The following is a 16,937-nucleotide window of genomic DNA, read 5'->3' as shown; positions in this document are numbered from 1 at the left end:
TGGTACAAAATTTGGTACCTTTTGGTATTTGCTATATGGTACAGAATTTTGTACAATTTGTGAATTTGTAAAGGGGTGGAATTTTTAAATTTGAAATTCGGTATTAGATTAGCAATTGTTGTTTAGAGTGGAGGTAGGGATGAAGTTTTGAAAATTCGCACTTATTTATACAAAAAGTACTAAATAGTAATATAATTGCTTTCAGCGGAACATATAAAGCTGGAAAAGTGAATTGCGGTCGGAATAAGCTTTGAAACCTTTAATTATGTGTACGAAAAGTTTGGTAACATGTTGGTACCAAAACCATTTTGGTATTGTGTAAACGGTTAAAGTGAGAAATACCTACTATAGGTGAACGAAAAGTACTAAATTTGGTGTTGGGTGTAGGAACAAAGCTTGGATTATATAATTTGGACAAAAAATACGAAATGGAAAAATATTTGTTATGAAGATCACTCTGAACTTGGAGATAAAGTTCGGAGCTCGGTTGGAAAATGTGCATAAAATCTTCAAAATGCTCTAAGTCTTCAAAAAACCTCTTCTAATAAAAGTGGATTGGTGTAAACGCCAAGTAAGGCATATTCATATGAGGTAGCTGCTGTATTCATACTTTTTTGTAAATTTATGCTCTGTTCCAAAACCTGCAAGAAGCTACTATTTTTTACTACGATAAACATTTTTCCTTTATGTTATTGGAAAAAATAGTAAAAATTGGTAGCTACTTGCAGTACTGGAACATACCATTAGTTTTCAAAATGTAATAGGGTATACTAATGAAATTTGAAACTTCGAAATTTGCTACCATAAAATACTGCTTTTCATCCTAAACGTGTAATAAAAATTACCTAGGAGAGTTCTGAATGCGTTATATTTACATTTTGATTCAAATTTGTTCTATATTAGAGGATTTTCAAAATGTATTTATGTTATTCCTGAAAAAATTTTTGGAACGACCCTATTATTCAACATTTTCTTTGACAATTAATTATCAATAACAACAATGTTGTTTTTGTAAATTTGTTAGTTGTGGGAATTCATGCATAAATGTATCTTATATGAACGTGCCTACAAAAAGTTGCTCTGTTCCAGAACCTGCAAGAAGCTACTGCTTTTTACTACGATAACAATTTTTCCTTTATGTTATCGAAAAAAATTTAAAAATTAGTAGATTCTTGCAGTACTGGAACAGACCAAGTGTTTGTCACAAATATACAGAAAATGCAACCCTACAAGTACGAAAAATAATGTTGCTTTCAACAAATTTCAATGTGTAAACTAGCTACTTGAAGGCAGTTGACAGCTTCAACAAACAAAACAAATTAGCAGGACATGTTATACGGCGTTCTATTTTTGCAAACACGTTTTCATTGTCTCATCTGAAAAATAAATACATTCCTGCATACCTTTGTGCTCCAAAATGAAAATTCCATTGGTTCCACAATGGAATATCCAAAACGGGTGTGTTTGTACTCCAGACGGTGGTTTCCTTTATGTTGGCGCTCGCAGTATAAACTACATTAGCTCCATCGAAGAGAATACACAGGATACACCCCAAATAAAAGTTTTTCACACTCGTCAAAGCATTTTAAAGATTGATATAGATCATTATTGGGGTGACGCGGATCATGGTAGTGGTAGCGAAGAGCCGGCGCAGAAGTTTTTTGTTGTTTTATTTCAAGATAACTCTGTTCAGATCTGGGATTTCAACAAAGGATACGCTTTACAAGGTCACCAAGCACATGTGGCTTGTATGCGTTATTTGGAGGGTAATGGTCCCTCACCCCAACATGCCGGAGAGGTTTTTATCAGTTATATGATTAATCGCAATGTGTTGTCTATGGATAGTAAGGATATAGTTGTCTACTGCGTCGCCTCAAACAGTTACTGCAGACGACCAATGTTTATTTCGCCTCGACATCATCAACTAACATCTATGAAATGTTCTCCATACCATGAAAATCAATTTGCTGTTGGAACTAGCCGTGGCTTGGTTTTACTCTGTGACTTACAGAAAATGGTTACTCTATATACCTTAAGAGGTCATAATTGTGCCATTACATCCTTAACCTGGAATAGGATTGCGGCTTCAGATGTGGTGGCGCCGCAAATGCCTATCGCACCTGTTGTTAAACCGGAAAAATCAAAAACTGCAAAACTAACTAGAACTGATACAACAATTGTCGATGCTGATGACATATTTGATATTTATGACTATGACTATTTGGACAACGAGTTTGGAACAGCTCCCCAAGCGCCCAAGACAAAGTCGGACTCCATATCAGAATTTGTAGGTATTGAAAAAACCCAAGACACCTCAGGCACAGCAGCAGAATTTGACTTTGCCGAGGCGTGTCAAAGTCTTAAGGAGGAAATAAATGCGTTGAGGGATGAACCGCCGCAATTGTCGCCAGAACATATCGTCTCGTTAGAGGATTGTAAAAACGCCAATATAAATGGCGATACGTCCTCATGTGGTAGTGCAAGTGAACATGAGGATGATCAGTTGGAGAGGAAATCTTCAGAAGATAGCATGGTACGATTAGTGTGTGCAACACCATCTTCGGAAGAGAGTGTTGACGTTGATGGCATCGATCGTGTGGCCAAACAACAACTGGTATGTCAGGCAGATGTACATGCCGCATTGTTAACTGAATGCAAAGATGAAGCTCTTCAGACCCAGTGCACCAAAGAGGAAAATAATGAAAATATCGCAATTGGTGTTGATGATGGGATATGTCTAAAGAAAGATCTTTGTGAGGATTACCTTTTGGCATCTTTAAGCACGGATGGATCTCTATACATTTGGAATACGTCAACAGGGGCAACATGTGACCATCACAAGCTTCGTAGTGTAAATGCAAGTAAAAATAAGAAACGTAAGTAATGTGTAACTAGTATGGTTTAATACGGGATTACATGTGCAGTACTGACTTTTTCCATCATAGTTAGGTAAAAGATCCTGGATAGCATTTCTTGGAGCAAGTTGAATGTAGTGACTGGATTTTATACGATTTTGATTTTTTCAAAATTATTTTTTGTTCAAAATCATATATTTTTCGGAAATTTCAAAGTCTACATATATCTCGGGAAATACGGACTTCCAGGATCTACCTGTGGACAAAATTTCAAAATTTTCTAAGTCCAGCCAATCCCATGAGAAAATAAATAAAAATTCTAAATACATATGTACATATACAATGTATATGTATGTGTGTAACCAGTTTCACAGTACGGTGTTTAGGTGTATGGAGTTCAAATTAACAACAACCATTTCCCAATGGACGAACTACACCTTTTTCAGATGTAATTCGAATCATTTTAGTTGTAATTCGTAACATTTCATTTGTAATTCGAGAATTCTATTTTTAATTCGTAACATTTCATTTGTAATTCGAATTATTCCATTTGTAATTCGAAATATTCCATTTATAATTCTAATTATTCTATTTGTAATTCGAATTATTTCATTTGAAATTCTAATTATTCCATTTGATATTCCTCTTATTCCATTTGTAATTCGAATTGTTCCACTTGAAATTCGAATTATTCCATTTGTAATTCGAACTATTTCATTTGTAATTCGAATTATTCCATTTGTAATTCGAATTATTTTATTTGAAATTCCACAGGAAATCATTCGAATTGCAAATGGAATAATTCGAATTACAAATGGAATAATTCGAATTACAAATGGAATAATTTGAATTACAAATGGAATAATTCGAATTACAAATGGAATTATTCAAATTTTAAATGGAATAATTCGAATTAGAAATGGAATATTTCGAATTATAAACGGAATAATTCGAATTACAAATGGAATAATTCGAATTACAAATGGAATAATTCGATTTACAAATGAAATTCTCGAATTACAAATGAAATGTTACGAAGGTGTAGACAGAAATTATGGAAAAGATAGACATAGTAACAGAATATATAAAGAGGTTAGGATTTAGATTAGATTGATGAAGAATGTAGGGTTACGTAGAGGGGGTATTTTGCATGTTTCCTTCTCGTTGGAGCCAGCCCAGCCCCTTGTCAAGGAAGTCAAGACTTGTCGGTTCCGTTTGACAGAAGGTTGTTAGCGATTGTATCGTGTACTCACCCGTGGCACGCAGTCTATTAGACTTAAGCATTGGACAACGACATAGTAGGTGCGTCTCTATATCTTCTTCACAATCTTGTCATTGATCTTATTTTACAGTGACCAGTGATTTTATTTATTTCAAACATTTATTATAATACAAAATTACAATAAAAAATTACATTAGTGATTATTCTGTTAGTATCAGGTCGGAATTCATCATTGATAATAGAGATGCTGTTCTAGGATTGGAAGGGTTTGGCCAGGTTACCCTAGATAAATTACAGCTGGGTATATTTTGCCAATTCAGACGGTCCTTATCCCGATATATTTGTTTTATATGCTTTATGAAGTGGCACAAAGGTGGCTTGATGGAGTTATCGATAGAAATATATTTTGTATTGGGCTAAGTAATAGAGCTAACTAAATGAACTTTGGTCCATTCATTGAATTTCAAACAAAAAATAAAATATTTTGATACTTTTTTGTATTATTTAAAGAGAAAATTCTTAAATCCTGAATAGATTCAAAACTTGAAATATCATGGATAAATTCGACTTCATTTATAACATCCAACAAGTCTGGTGATCTTCAGCTTTGGACATTGGAAACACAATCTAGTAATGCGAATAGCTCGGCAGCTTCTTCTCAAAAACGGTACAAATTTAAAGAATCCAAACATCGCTGGCAGCAGCGCACTTTTGTTGCATTTTCTGCTTGTAAATCTAAACAGTATTTATGGTGTGTTTCATCTAATCGGGAAATTACTTTAGAAGACTTGTCACTGAATAAAATTCAATTGCAATATGGTTGTGTATCTACGAACATAGGTGCCTTGCGCGAGTGTCCTGATGATATGAACAAGTAAGTACAGTATAACGGTGTTAATTTTAAAATATATAGTAAATACAACATAATTTCATTGCGTCTAGAATTGCCTTGGCTTTCTCCGATCGAAGAATTGGAATTATAGATATTTCCAAAATGACCCCAGATCTCATAAAAATCGACAATTTTGTACAGAGGATTGAATCTCCCGTAACTTCTCTTGTTTGGAGTCCAGATTGTAAAAAAATTGCCTACGGAACGCAAGAGGGCAGGGTACGAAGATTACTTTAGTGAAAATAAATAACAGTATTCATTTATTCATAATATTTATTATATGTTGTATTTTTAGATTGGAATTATCTCGATTGAAGGTGGCCATAAACAAGCGCCATTTACATTCAATTCAGTGTGTGGCAAAACCATCTACTCAATTAACTGGCAAGATACGTATCTGTTTGTTGTATGCAATGACCGCATTGCCGTGTACGAAGACAATCCAAATAAAAAAGGTAAGTACCATCTATTGATTGCTAGTATTATGACATTGGTTCTGCGCATTCCTTTTACCTAAAGATACAACGGTCTGTACTGATGTACTTTGTTTTTGTCTTAGATTTGCCAAAGTTATTGTACGTCTATAATAGTCCCATATATTCCATGATACATTCGTATATATGTTGTTAGCCTGATGTGTTAGTCCTTGGTGAAATTCAGTTTGTGCAAATGAACTCATTTGCTTTGATTCAGCTTCTTTTGTTGAACTCATTTCCAGTTTCATTATTTCTTCCTCTAATTGTAAAAATAATATAATATCAACTGATCTAAGAATTAAACCTTCGAATGCCTGAAAGAGGTAGGTGATGTTGTCTTCCGAATGTTTGGCATATTCCGCATTGGCAAAGGAGAGATTTGCTTTTAAATGCTGATTATGTTTTGTTTGGATTCGTGAAGGAATAAACAGACCTCTAGTCAGAATTATCGTAAGAAAACAAAAGTCTTTAAGATACGGAAGCTGCAAATAAAATTACATGTATATATATTATAACAGTAATAAACGGAAGAAAACTTACAATTTTCGAAAGGTCTATCCCTTGCTTTGTTATATTCATATTAAGATTTCCATACAAAGTGTAGTCAAAACTTTGTTTTATTGCATATGTAGCCTGTGCAGTGCCATCAATCAGGGACTGATAATGATTCTTAATATTTTCATCAATAAACGTTTCTAAATTATCTTTTTCTTTGTTTACTTCCATTAAACAATTTAAATGTAAAATTAGGGAAGACCATACTTCGCTAAGATAAACAAAATGTGGCTGAAAGAAGAAAAAATTAATGTTATGTAAGTTCCTCATAAAATCCGAAGAAAAAATCCACATACAAATATTAATTCGGTCTCAATGGCAGAGCGAAACTTAAGAATATCATGAATTTTTTCCATTACACAGTTAAACTTCTTTGTGGCCACTTCAATCAAATACTCATTCTTTTGTGCCATCTCCTTAATACGCAATAGATTTCTTTTATGGATGCTGAAGAATATCACCAACTTATTGACTTGACGTAATATCCCGATAGGCTGTCTATATGTAACAGTTTTCTCCTTGATGTTGATATATATTGCTCTTTCTATTATATGAGTAGCCTGTTCTATATATTCGTTTGTTATTTTAAGACTCTGTTCCAGAGAGTCATTGGTGTTACGTACGGCTATTTCTAATTCGTTTAAAACTATAACAAAAATACATATATATTTTTAGGTTTCATTTTACAAAATCTAATATGAGCAGAATTACCGTTGTTTGCATTGCTGACCGTATTGCCTTCTTGTTGATTGTACAAGTTAAAAACCAATATACCACATACAGTTGCTGCCAGTCTATTTAAATATTCCAGGCGATGATATTTTTTCTTCAGTACATATTTTTGTAGATCGCCACGGCCCACAACGCTATCAATGGTCTGTCGGGTTTGCTTCAATAACTATTAAATACATGTAAGATAGAGTATTAAAATATTGCTAGTTTCCGAATCGAGTAACTTACTTTCGAGTCATTAGGACAACCAATAAAATAATTTGTTATAATAAAAACTTGCATTTTCATGTATAGTTCATCTAGTTGTTTAGGGTTGCAATTCTCAGGATATCTCAGTATGACTTCAATTAGACTCTTCTTTTTCTCTTTAAAACACTTTTCTATTTTTCCCTTGATATGATCTAAATTCATTTTAAGATTATTTTTGGAATAATAACACATCTTTAAAGAGTGCATGGTTATGTCTGTGGGATCGATACATTTGCACAAACATCTTTGCATAAATTGTTGTAGTTTACAGACACTTAATTGTTCTCTATTGCCATCCCATAATTGCAATCCATCGCAGTCATCATACATCAACAGACGAAGTAAATACTTTGCAAAACCATAATCAATTTGTACAAAATTTTGTTCACATTCCTTCCTAAGGTATGGCACCAAGTCGTCGATTCCAATGAATTTATTTTTCGGAATTTTCTGTTTACTATTTCCATTAAGACCTGCCTTTGATTTGGATTTGTCATTTTCGAAAATAATATGTAGGAGATAATCGCCAAAATCATTTTTTACACTTTCCTTGGTGGATGTTTGCAATATTTCAGGCAAAATGTCATTTACGTTTAAAAGAAAACAATTCATTTCGAATTTTTGAATGAAATTGTGCAAAAATTATTTTTAATTGAAAAGTTTGTTTTATTCGTTGTCAGTAACAACCAACCACTTACCCCCTGTTTTTGTAAAAGTTTTTATTCATCTCACACGAATTGTCAAATTTTGTGGATCGATTTACTCGCCTCAGCGCAAATGTAGAGCTCTGATTTTTAAAAGACGAATTCTTAACTATATATGGAACGCGTCTACTAAAAATTAGGTCAGTATGTCATCTGGGGGCTGAGCTATGGATGCCTAAATTATTACGAATATAGACGAACGAACAAAAAATAGTTACAAAAACAGGGGGTTAACCCATGGTAGAACAAATATAAGGTAAAGTTAATACTACAACAAATACAACTCGAACAACAACCACAAAGGAATTTGTTTTTGTTTGTAACGTTACTGCCAGTTGTATTTGTAAACAAAACAAGGAAATGTCTATAAATTATTGGAATTTAAAAAACTAATCATTTTTCACATTTTGTTGAATATTGAATATGAATGAAAATTCGTTACATTTTCAATTTTTATGTTTCCACATCATTCCACTAAATGCATAAATTCTCGCAGAAAGTAGAATTCTTGCAGAAAAGTTTGGTGTGGCTGTAAATTCATAGAAAAAGGAGAAGCTGTTTCAATGTTTTGTTTTAGAAATCAAAGAAGCACATGTTTATTAGGGCTTTATTTTTTTAAAATTTTAACAAAATACCTCACATATTAACAAACGTTGTATCGCCTCTACAAGCGGGGATTTACTGCGCGGCTTATCGTTCAAACTTGGAGGAGGTTACATATCACCCACGGCAGCGGGTTCTTACGTACCGGATTGACCCGAAACCAAAAGTGTTTCGGCCAGCGGCTGCCAACCCAGCATTATATGCTGCTACAACAACAACATATCATTGATATGAAGAAGTCTTTCTGGGAAATGGTTTTTTCCGAATGATATTTTTTTTCAAAAAATATATGTATGTCCCTAATGTACATCGAAATAGAAATAAATATATAAAATGTCATATGAAATTTGACACTAACGTTACAACCCAGTTCAGTCAGCTGTGTATTGCTGCTACCTTTTCTTATTCTACCATGCACTTAACCCTTAAATGCCAGTGTAGCAGGTACATTAGATTATGGTGGTTTTTGTAAATCCAGTCGATTTAATTTGTAATTTTCATATATATCATGGTACAATAATTCTTAGGTAGGCCACAGCTAACAGCTGATTTTTTTTTGTTATGGCTTAATCTGTCAAAACCGTGTTGACATGCAGAGTTGATATTTATTATTCATTAAAAAATTCAACTCTGTTTTGTTTTCATTTCAACATTTCGTTCTTCTTCTTCTTTGTTTACTCATCCGTTATCATTCATCAAAACAATTTTGACGTTTTAAGCCATAGCGTAATACATACTAAATCCTTTCGTCTTTAGTTGAAAGCGGCCCATACACTATCAAATTCTGATGTCAATATTTGTAGAAGGTAGCAGCAACTGCCGTTTTTGGTAACATAAGATGTCAAAATTTGACATAAATTCAATGCAATTGACACATTATGTTAACATCAGCTGGGCTGATAATGCTACCTTCTTTTTGTATCATGTTTGCTACACACTTAAGGCCTGGGTACGTAAGCTGCCTCGCCTGCTTGCCTTTTTTTATCAACCGAAAGACTTAGCTCTGTGCTTTACAGTTTCCTTAAAGGCCCCCACTCATTTATCAGTCTGTGCCGTCAGTCCGATGAACCCTTTATGTATGTGTGACTGACAAGTGTGTAGCACGTACCACCAGTCAAGTCTAAAAATCTTGAATTTCTCCTACAAAAATGAATGAATTCTACGTTTTTTGTGTTCCAACACCAACATTATTTTCTGTTTTTCAAAATTATTTATTGACAATTTGAAAATAAACACAATTCACCCAGACTGATGGGGGTTCATTTTGAAATCAAAACTATTTTGATTTTCATCAGTCTTGGAAAACTCACACATACATTCTCAAAATTTCAAAAATTTACACATACTACCATAAATGCTGGCAGTCAGACTGACTAATGAGTGGGAGCCATGGTGTAACCCCCCGTTTACACATGCAAGTAACTTGCAGACAGTTGTGTATACATATTATAGTCGAAACTTCAATTTTTTCGAACTGACACTTGCATGTGTAAACGTTCGGAAAAAATTTGAAGTTACTTTCAAAGCACTTACATTGATTACCCAACCTTTACACATGCCAGTGACAGTTCGAAAAACTCAATACATACACAATATTTTACTACCACAATTACATTTTTTGAATTGTCGACTCCACTGGCACTAGATTTTTCATGCCAGCAAAATTTTGAGCTGGCTGCCAATGATATGTCGAAAATGAAAAAAGAGTTGCTGAGACTATTTTTTAACCCATGTACATTTTGTTTCTTCTAAGAATGCAAAGATTTAATGCACATTTTCAAAAAGGTTATGAAACACAAATAATACATCTCGGTAGCTGCAATATATTAGTGTTTAGTAAAGACATAATTTTGATGTTTTTCATGCAAATATAGGTTGACAAAAAATTTCCCCTCTGGGATTATACAATATTGAAAAGGCGGCAATACCAGATTCAATATGTTTATGACTGAAAACAATTTTTTAAAACGAAATAAAATAAAAACAGTAAAATATGTTGTGAATTGTGTTTTAAATCTGAAATATAATGCAATTTTGTGTGTTATATGCGGCTTAAAATAATTTTGGAATTGAACTTGCACTGGCATGTGTAAACACACAAGAAAACTGCATGCCAGTCGAACACTTTTTCGGCATTTTCGAGTATAATACATGTACTCAATTGGCACCAATTTAATGGCATGTGTAACGGAAGTGTTACTGACAAGGAAAATTTGTCGGCAGTGAGGTTGTTAGTTGGTGTGGCAGTGAATATGTGTGAGTGTATTGGTATTTTTCGAACTGTCACTTGCATGTGTAAACGGGGGTAAGAAAGAAGGTGATACAATAATAGGTTTGTCTTTTTACGTACTGAACTTTACTGAACATTGTTTCTTCAGTAATGTTTAGCAACATTTCAATTATACAATTGTCAAAACTTTACTGAAGAAAAAATGTTCAGTAAAGTTCAGTACGTAAAAAGACAAACCAATTATAGCAACCTGTGTCTTCATTTGTTGTCAAAACATATTTTTAATCAAAAATAAATAACAAATATTTCGCTTCTATAAAAAATATCTGTGTACAACATCTTTGTTTAAGCTTCGCGAATAATATTTTAACGTTTTCTTCTAACTTTTGTGGATATTTCGCGCAAAAAAATTTGACAGCAAATGAAGACTACAACCTAACGTCAACTATTGGATCACCTTGTTAAATTCGCCTTGGTGGGAGCCTTAACATAAAGTTAAGTTTTGATACTAATGAGCTGATATGAGCCTCAAAAGTCTATCCAGAATCCACAAAAACTCTAGCGTATTGTCATATTTCACTGCAATACTCGTATCAGACCCAGCAGCTATACCAAACGTCATAGCTTTAGTTTTACGAACATTAATTGTCAACCTGTTTAGGGACATCCAACTAGCCATACTTAAACTAGCATGATCAATAACACTCTGCATGACATCAGGGAAGGCAGCATCATATTTAGATAACAACTGAATGTCATCAGCGAAGGTAAAAGGAATACAATTTTTTGAAGAAATGGAAGCGAAAGTCTTTCAGGAACATAATGAATAATAAAGGCCCAAGAACAGAGCCTTGGGGTACACCACTAAAGACTGGCAATAAGCCACCAGCGTAAGCATATTGATATCTACCAGTGAGATACGATTCAATTAGAAGGAAGGAAAATCCAAAATGATTACACAATTTAAATACAAGCAAATAATGGCCAAGCCTATCAAATGCTTTCTCTAAATCAACAGAGAGGAGAATACAAAAACCGTGGCTACTCATAATATGCCGAATTTCGTCAGTAAGACCTACTAGAAGAGATGTGGTGTTTCTATCATTATGTGCTCTGCCATTTTAGAAAGTATAGGCATGATTGATATGGGCCGAAAATCATCATTTTGATTTTTTGGCACAAAATCGGAAAATGACGATTTGACGATTTTATGTCCTGAAATGACGATTTTTCATGTTAACCAAAATCGCATGTAATGAAACAGGATAACTATATTTTAACCAAAATTTAACGAAAGAAAGCAATGTTATAAACTCGATTTTATGAACTGTTTAATGTTCTTAGCAATTTCCGGCAAGATTGGCTATATTTAGGTACATATCTGGAATACAGGTAGTTTGAGCTTTTTTGCCTCACATTCGAATTATATCAGTTGAAAATATTCGATAAGGGTTGTTATTGGCTATCTGCGCTCTTTCAGAGATCGGTTAGTCAGCCATGACCGAAAGACATGGACGGTCACACAGTCAATCAGGTGATGTTTGAGCAAAGTTGTCATTCAGAACTGGCAGTATATTTACCTTGCAGCATTGTTGCAAACTCGGTAGCCATAGGAAAAACTCTTACCTGATGAAAGCTTTTTATGGCGATATTTAAGTGAGATTAACATAGCTTTGCTGCTGTGGGTTGTATATCTTATGTAGTCAGTCTCATTGTCATAACTATAAGCGAAAATTTCACATTAAGCGGTAACCAAACCTAGTTTTGGGCTATGTTGACAATTTTCCAAATTTTATTGACGATTTCCGATCAGAAACTGTCGGCAACGCTGGTTACTACACATTTGTTGAACAGGTGCGATATCGAAAAATCATATACTAGTATCATGTTGATAATGGAGTATTTTTTGTTGTAGCAGCATGAAACTACGTAGAAGCATAGGTTTGATGCTGGCCTTTAAGCACAGGCCTACGAATTGAATTAAGTCAGAAATATTAGGAAATAACATTAAAAAACTTGTTGGCTCATTTTTGACCATGTTTCTACAATGATACCACCCGTACGAGTATATAAATCCAGTACAATATAAACGTATTATATTTCCGTTTTAAAGAAAAAAGTGAAGATTTTTTAATCTGAACACCAAGCAAACAAGATCCCAAATAAACATACGGACAATAATGCATTCTGTTTACCCCATTTCAATTTTCCAGATGCCTATATAATTCCTGATATTACACATGTATCGGCGCTATCGCTGAGAAATAATTTTCTCTTCGTCGGAACACAAAATGGAAGATTGCGACTGTATGAACATAAATCAAACGGGAGCCCAAAATTCACATATGAAATGAAACAAGAACTAGAATTATCATCACGTTATGTAACTGAAATAGCTTGGAGTCCAATTGCCACAAATAAATTTGCAGTAACAGCTAATGCTAACAACATACATATCCTTGAATTTAGAGAAGAAAGCGCAACGGTATCTATACTGCGTAAACTCGAAATAAAATCGCCAAAAGCTGCCAATTCATGTGTCAAATGGAGCAATCGAAATGAGAATCTCTTGCTGACATGTGGATTTGATGGTGCGATACGTGTTTGGGATTTGTCAAAGGAAAGTTCCGACGAACGTTTTATAAAATGTTATCATTGTCCCATGAAATGCGGACTATTTTTACCAACTGACGAAGAGGTGATAATGTGTGCTGGCCTGAGTACTTCTTTGGAATTCATAGATATGCGCACAGAAAAGTCAGATGAAAATTCCGGTAAGACGAAACGTGCTCGCACCCTAGACAATGTTCAGTGGGCATCTAAAACACCGTCACGGAATGATGGCAAACCACAGCAAGGAGACAAAAAATCTAATAAGATGACTGAGCTTAAGAGTCCATTGGAACAAAAACCTACCAATTGTAAAAGTTGTGCAAATGGTTCAGATCAGGCAAAACCAAACTGCGAGGAAGTCTCCAAAATGTTTGAGAAGCTTGATTTGCAAAAAAACAACGATTCTGTTGCTGGCACATCCATTTATATGAAGGTATTAGTTTTCCAACGACAAATTAACCAAAATATGTGAATGTCGACCTTTAATTACAGATTCCCACGACTTTGTTATATTTAACAACAAAGGAGTTAAATAAGGATGCTCTAGATGTTATGTTTAATATTTTAAACCAATCGACTATTAATAATTCAACGGAAAACAAATCTCTATGTGCCAAGTTATTTGGTTCTAAGACCGAAGCAATGCAGCTTCTGACCGAGGAATGTGAGTACCATAAACTCCATAAATAATTAACTTTATTTTACAATATTCTCTTTTTCTTCAGTAAAAAATCACCAAAATAGCGAAACCAAAGGAATATCTAATCTCTATATGCCGCAGGTTAACGGCACTTTAAAGGATGAAATTCTCAGGTGTGTCCAAAACAAACAGCTTTCGGAATGGCATGTTTCATTGGCACCAAGTATTTCTTATAAGTATGTAAATGAATTAAAATTTGCAGCACCTTGTAATTTGTGTTGATCGGTTTTTAATTAGCTTTTGGCAAAAGTGTTGTCAGGCCTATGCTGAACAATTACTGGAACAGGGATATGTCTTACAATGTGTGGTTTATATGATGACCATTCACCAAGAACGTGATGCCATAGAAGTCCTTATTGAGAAGGCCTACTTTAAGGAGGCTTTGCTGATATCTCGCATTTACTTACAACCGGATGATCCTTTAAATGACAAAATAAATGAGCAATGGATAACACATCTTTATAATAATGGCAATTTAACTGGAGCAGCTCTCTTGTATGTTGAGTTTTATTGTTTTATTATCAAATATGAGAATATATCTTTTCTTTTTGTAACTTTAGGTGTTTGCTGAGCAAACAAAACAATCGGGCCTACGAGTGTTTGGCTAAAATTCGAAACATTGGGCCGGAAGTTGAACGTGTGATTCGTTTGTTGAAGAAATCCGAAAATTGAATCGATGTCATTGTTTTTTTATGGTGTTCAAAGGATGCCTAGTGGTTGGTTTTCGTAGAATTGAATTTTTCTTTTGTTTAAACATTTAAAATTTATTTTTATTTTTATAAAATATGAATTTATAAAAAATGATAAATTAATTTCCAAATAAAAGTTACATGAATTGTGTGATATTGTTGGGTTTCTAATTCGGTACACATATGGCGGAAGAGTTGCAATTGTTAATCCAATTTGAAACATCAATCCATTGTGTGGATATAGTTTTGAATATAATATACATATCGTCATCATATGTCCAAAAAAGTCGTATCTCCAAAAAAATGAAATTCGTTTTTTTGATTGAATCTAATACATAAAACTAAAATACATCATGCTCCTGCAAACTTCAAGCTTCTACGTTAAAAAAACAATGATCCTATCTATGAAATGACATTTCGGAAAATGCGATAGTGCAGATTTTGTTGTAATGACGGATCCCAAAACCAAGCGTTTCCACGGTTTTGGTTTCTTTACTTACTCCCATTCGTATATGATTAATAATATCTCAAAAACTCGCCCTCATAAGTTCAATTTTCCATAAAACTGTTTTTCATTTTATAACAGTGGAAGGCATTGTGACTCACAAGAGAGCCCATGTGCTCTAAGTGAGCGTAAATTGGTTATGGCTCACAGACTGTGAAGATGCAAACACGTTGTGAGCAACAACAAATTTACGCTCATTGAGAGCACAAGGGAGATCTAAAAAATGTCTCTGCCTCACTCTGTTTTATAACGTTTTTTGCTTCTCCCGTAAAATTATGTTCGAATATATACGAGTGCGATTTATTTAAAATACAAAATGGAAAAATTCGAATGCAAGATTAAGGGGTCGATTATGGAAAGCAACTCAACTGTAGCTGCGTTGCCAGAAGAGAAAATCATACAATTAAAATTGTCGTAAAATTTATTCAATATCCGTGCTTTGAACCTTTAGCTATAAATTTAATTGTACGTAAAAAATTCAATGCAGAAATGGAATTTTCTATTACTAAATTTGTTGGTGGCAACGCAAGTTAGGTTGCTATCCGTAATCGATCCTTAAGTTCACAATTTAAGTTAAAGGCAACGTGATCCTTCTCTTAACTTAAATAATAGGGATTATTCTAAACGAAAATTCCCCGTGAATTTTGTCTTTTCCGCCGTTACAACTTAAAGGAGAAAGTGAAAAAATTCACGGGCAATTTTCATTCAGAATAACGCCAACCAAATATCAACCTAATTTTCACCAAATGTGGCTGGAAAATTCAACAAAAATTACTTGCAGTAATCTATTCTAGTAAGCTTAAGGGGTCGATTGTCGATAGCAATTATCGTTGAGTGGAGTTGTCAGTTGTCAAAATTACTTTATGTATGGCAACCTTCAACTGAAGTTGCGAATCTCAGTTGACGAACCGGCTATTTTTCAGCAACCAGTTATTTTCAGTTGCAGTGAATATTTTCGAAGAAACTAGAAGTAAAATTGAAAGGAAAAAACATTTTCTTAACAATTGTTGATTGTTTGCATGATTCATTAATTTTGTGTACAATAAATATGGTGAAAATAACAAAAATACAACTGTTTGAAAAATTAATTGACAAATTGAGTGCAAATCCAATATGCACATGGGTTCCATCTATACAGCCGACAATACCAGGAAATTTCATTTTTGAATAAAAATGATTTTTGTTTAGTATTTTTTCCTCCTCCGACAATTTCGAAACGATCCAATTTTGGCACAATTTGTCCTCTATCAAATGGACAACTTCCTTCAACACGTTCGACAGTATAGATTGAGCAATGCAATTGTTGTAATCATTGTCATGGGACTTTTGGAAACTTCCCTCCGCAAAAAATCTCAACGCAGCGCACACTTTTACTTTGAAGTCACCCTTTAACGTTTCCACAATGTAAACTACGGCATCCTTTTCAATCGAAAATACGCCTTAAACCTAAAATAATTTACTGATTATACAGATCTTTCCCACATGAGCTTCAACGTACAGTGCGGATGGCAATTCCAATGGATTCGACTTGTCCCTCAAATTTTTTCTAATAGATGTCATGTCCTGTACATTTTCTTCATCATCAACATATAATTTCACTGAACTTATCATTTAGTTTTTTTTTTGCGAATTGTGCCTTTTTAGTCTTTAGAGTTCACAAGTTTGAAAAAATACTGATCGATAACACGTTTATCGACAACCCAGTTGGGTTGATAACAATAATACAACATTTCATTTTAGTTGTGCTGACAATTGACAACGCAACTCAAGTTGAGTGGTAATGCAAAATCGACCCCTTAATTGTTAAAGAAAACATCACCTTGTTAATGTTGAAAAAAACTGCGCATTTTCTTAGACAAGCTTAAATTGTTAAAGAAAACATCACCTTGTGAAAGCTGAAAAAAACTGCGCA

The 16,937-nt window shown here is 33.9% G+C and overlaps 2 protein-coding genes across 5 annotated transcripts; one reads left to right on the top strand and one right to left on the bottom strand.

Annotated features, from left to right (window-relative positions):
* The first annotated feature begins 1,208 nt into the window (after positions 1 to 1,208).
* On the top strand, positions 1,209 to 14,674 carry rig (gem nuclear organelle associated protein rigor mortis). The gene is made up of 9 exons (XM_073988609.1): positions 1,209 to 2,876; positions 4,612 to 4,951; positions 5,020 to 5,188; positions 5,265 to 5,424; positions 12,732 to 13,564; positions 13,624 to 13,795; positions 13,857 to 14,007; positions 14,069 to 14,326; positions 14,392 to 14,674. Exons 1-9 carry the CDS (start codon positions 1,418 to 1,420, stop codon positions 14,501 to 14,503), a joined length of 3,654 nt encoding a protein of 1,217 aa, XP_073844710.1. The 5' UTR covers positions 1,209 to 1,417; the 3' UTR covers positions 14,504 to 14,674.
* On the bottom strand, positions 5,225 to 10,645 carry LOC141404847 (cilia- and flagella-associated protein 206). Of its 4 annotated transcripts, none has more exons than XM_073988618.1 (6): positions 7,680 to 10,645; positions 6,961 to 7,530; positions 6,712 to 6,898; positions 6,297 to 6,646; positions 5,986 to 6,231; positions 5,225 to 5,927 (listed from the first exon to the last, which is right to left on the bottom strand). In XM_073988618.1, the coding sequence occupies exons 2-6, from the start codon at positions 7,309 to 7,311 to the stop codon at positions 5,436 to 5,438; spliced, it is 1,626 nt and encodes a 541-aa protein (XP_073844719.1). In that variant the 5' UTR covers positions 7,312 to 7,530; positions 7,680 to 10,645; the 3' UTR covers positions 5,225 to 5,435. The 4 variants fall into 4 exon arrangements, with proteins under 4 accessions (XP_073844719.1, XP_073844720.1, XP_073844722.1 ...); XM_073988619.1 differs by having other exon boundaries at positions 6,961 to 7,458; XM_073988621.1 differs by having other exon boundaries at positions 6,961 to 7,133; positions 7,680 to 8,876.
* Positions 14,675 to 16,937: the final 2,263 nt, after the last annotated feature.

Source organism: Musca autumnalis, unplaced genomic scaffold (assembly GCF_047663935.1).
Source record: "Musca autumnalis isolate F117 unplaced genomic scaffold, ASM4766393v1 scaffold_5, whole genome shotgun sequence".
Taxonomy (NCBI): domain Eukaryota; kingdom Metazoa; phylum Arthropoda; class Insecta; order Diptera; family Muscidae; genus Musca; species Musca autumnalis.
The sequence above is the reverse complement of the archived record's forward strand: the minus strand, read 5'-3'. Positions and strand labels throughout refer to the sequence as shown.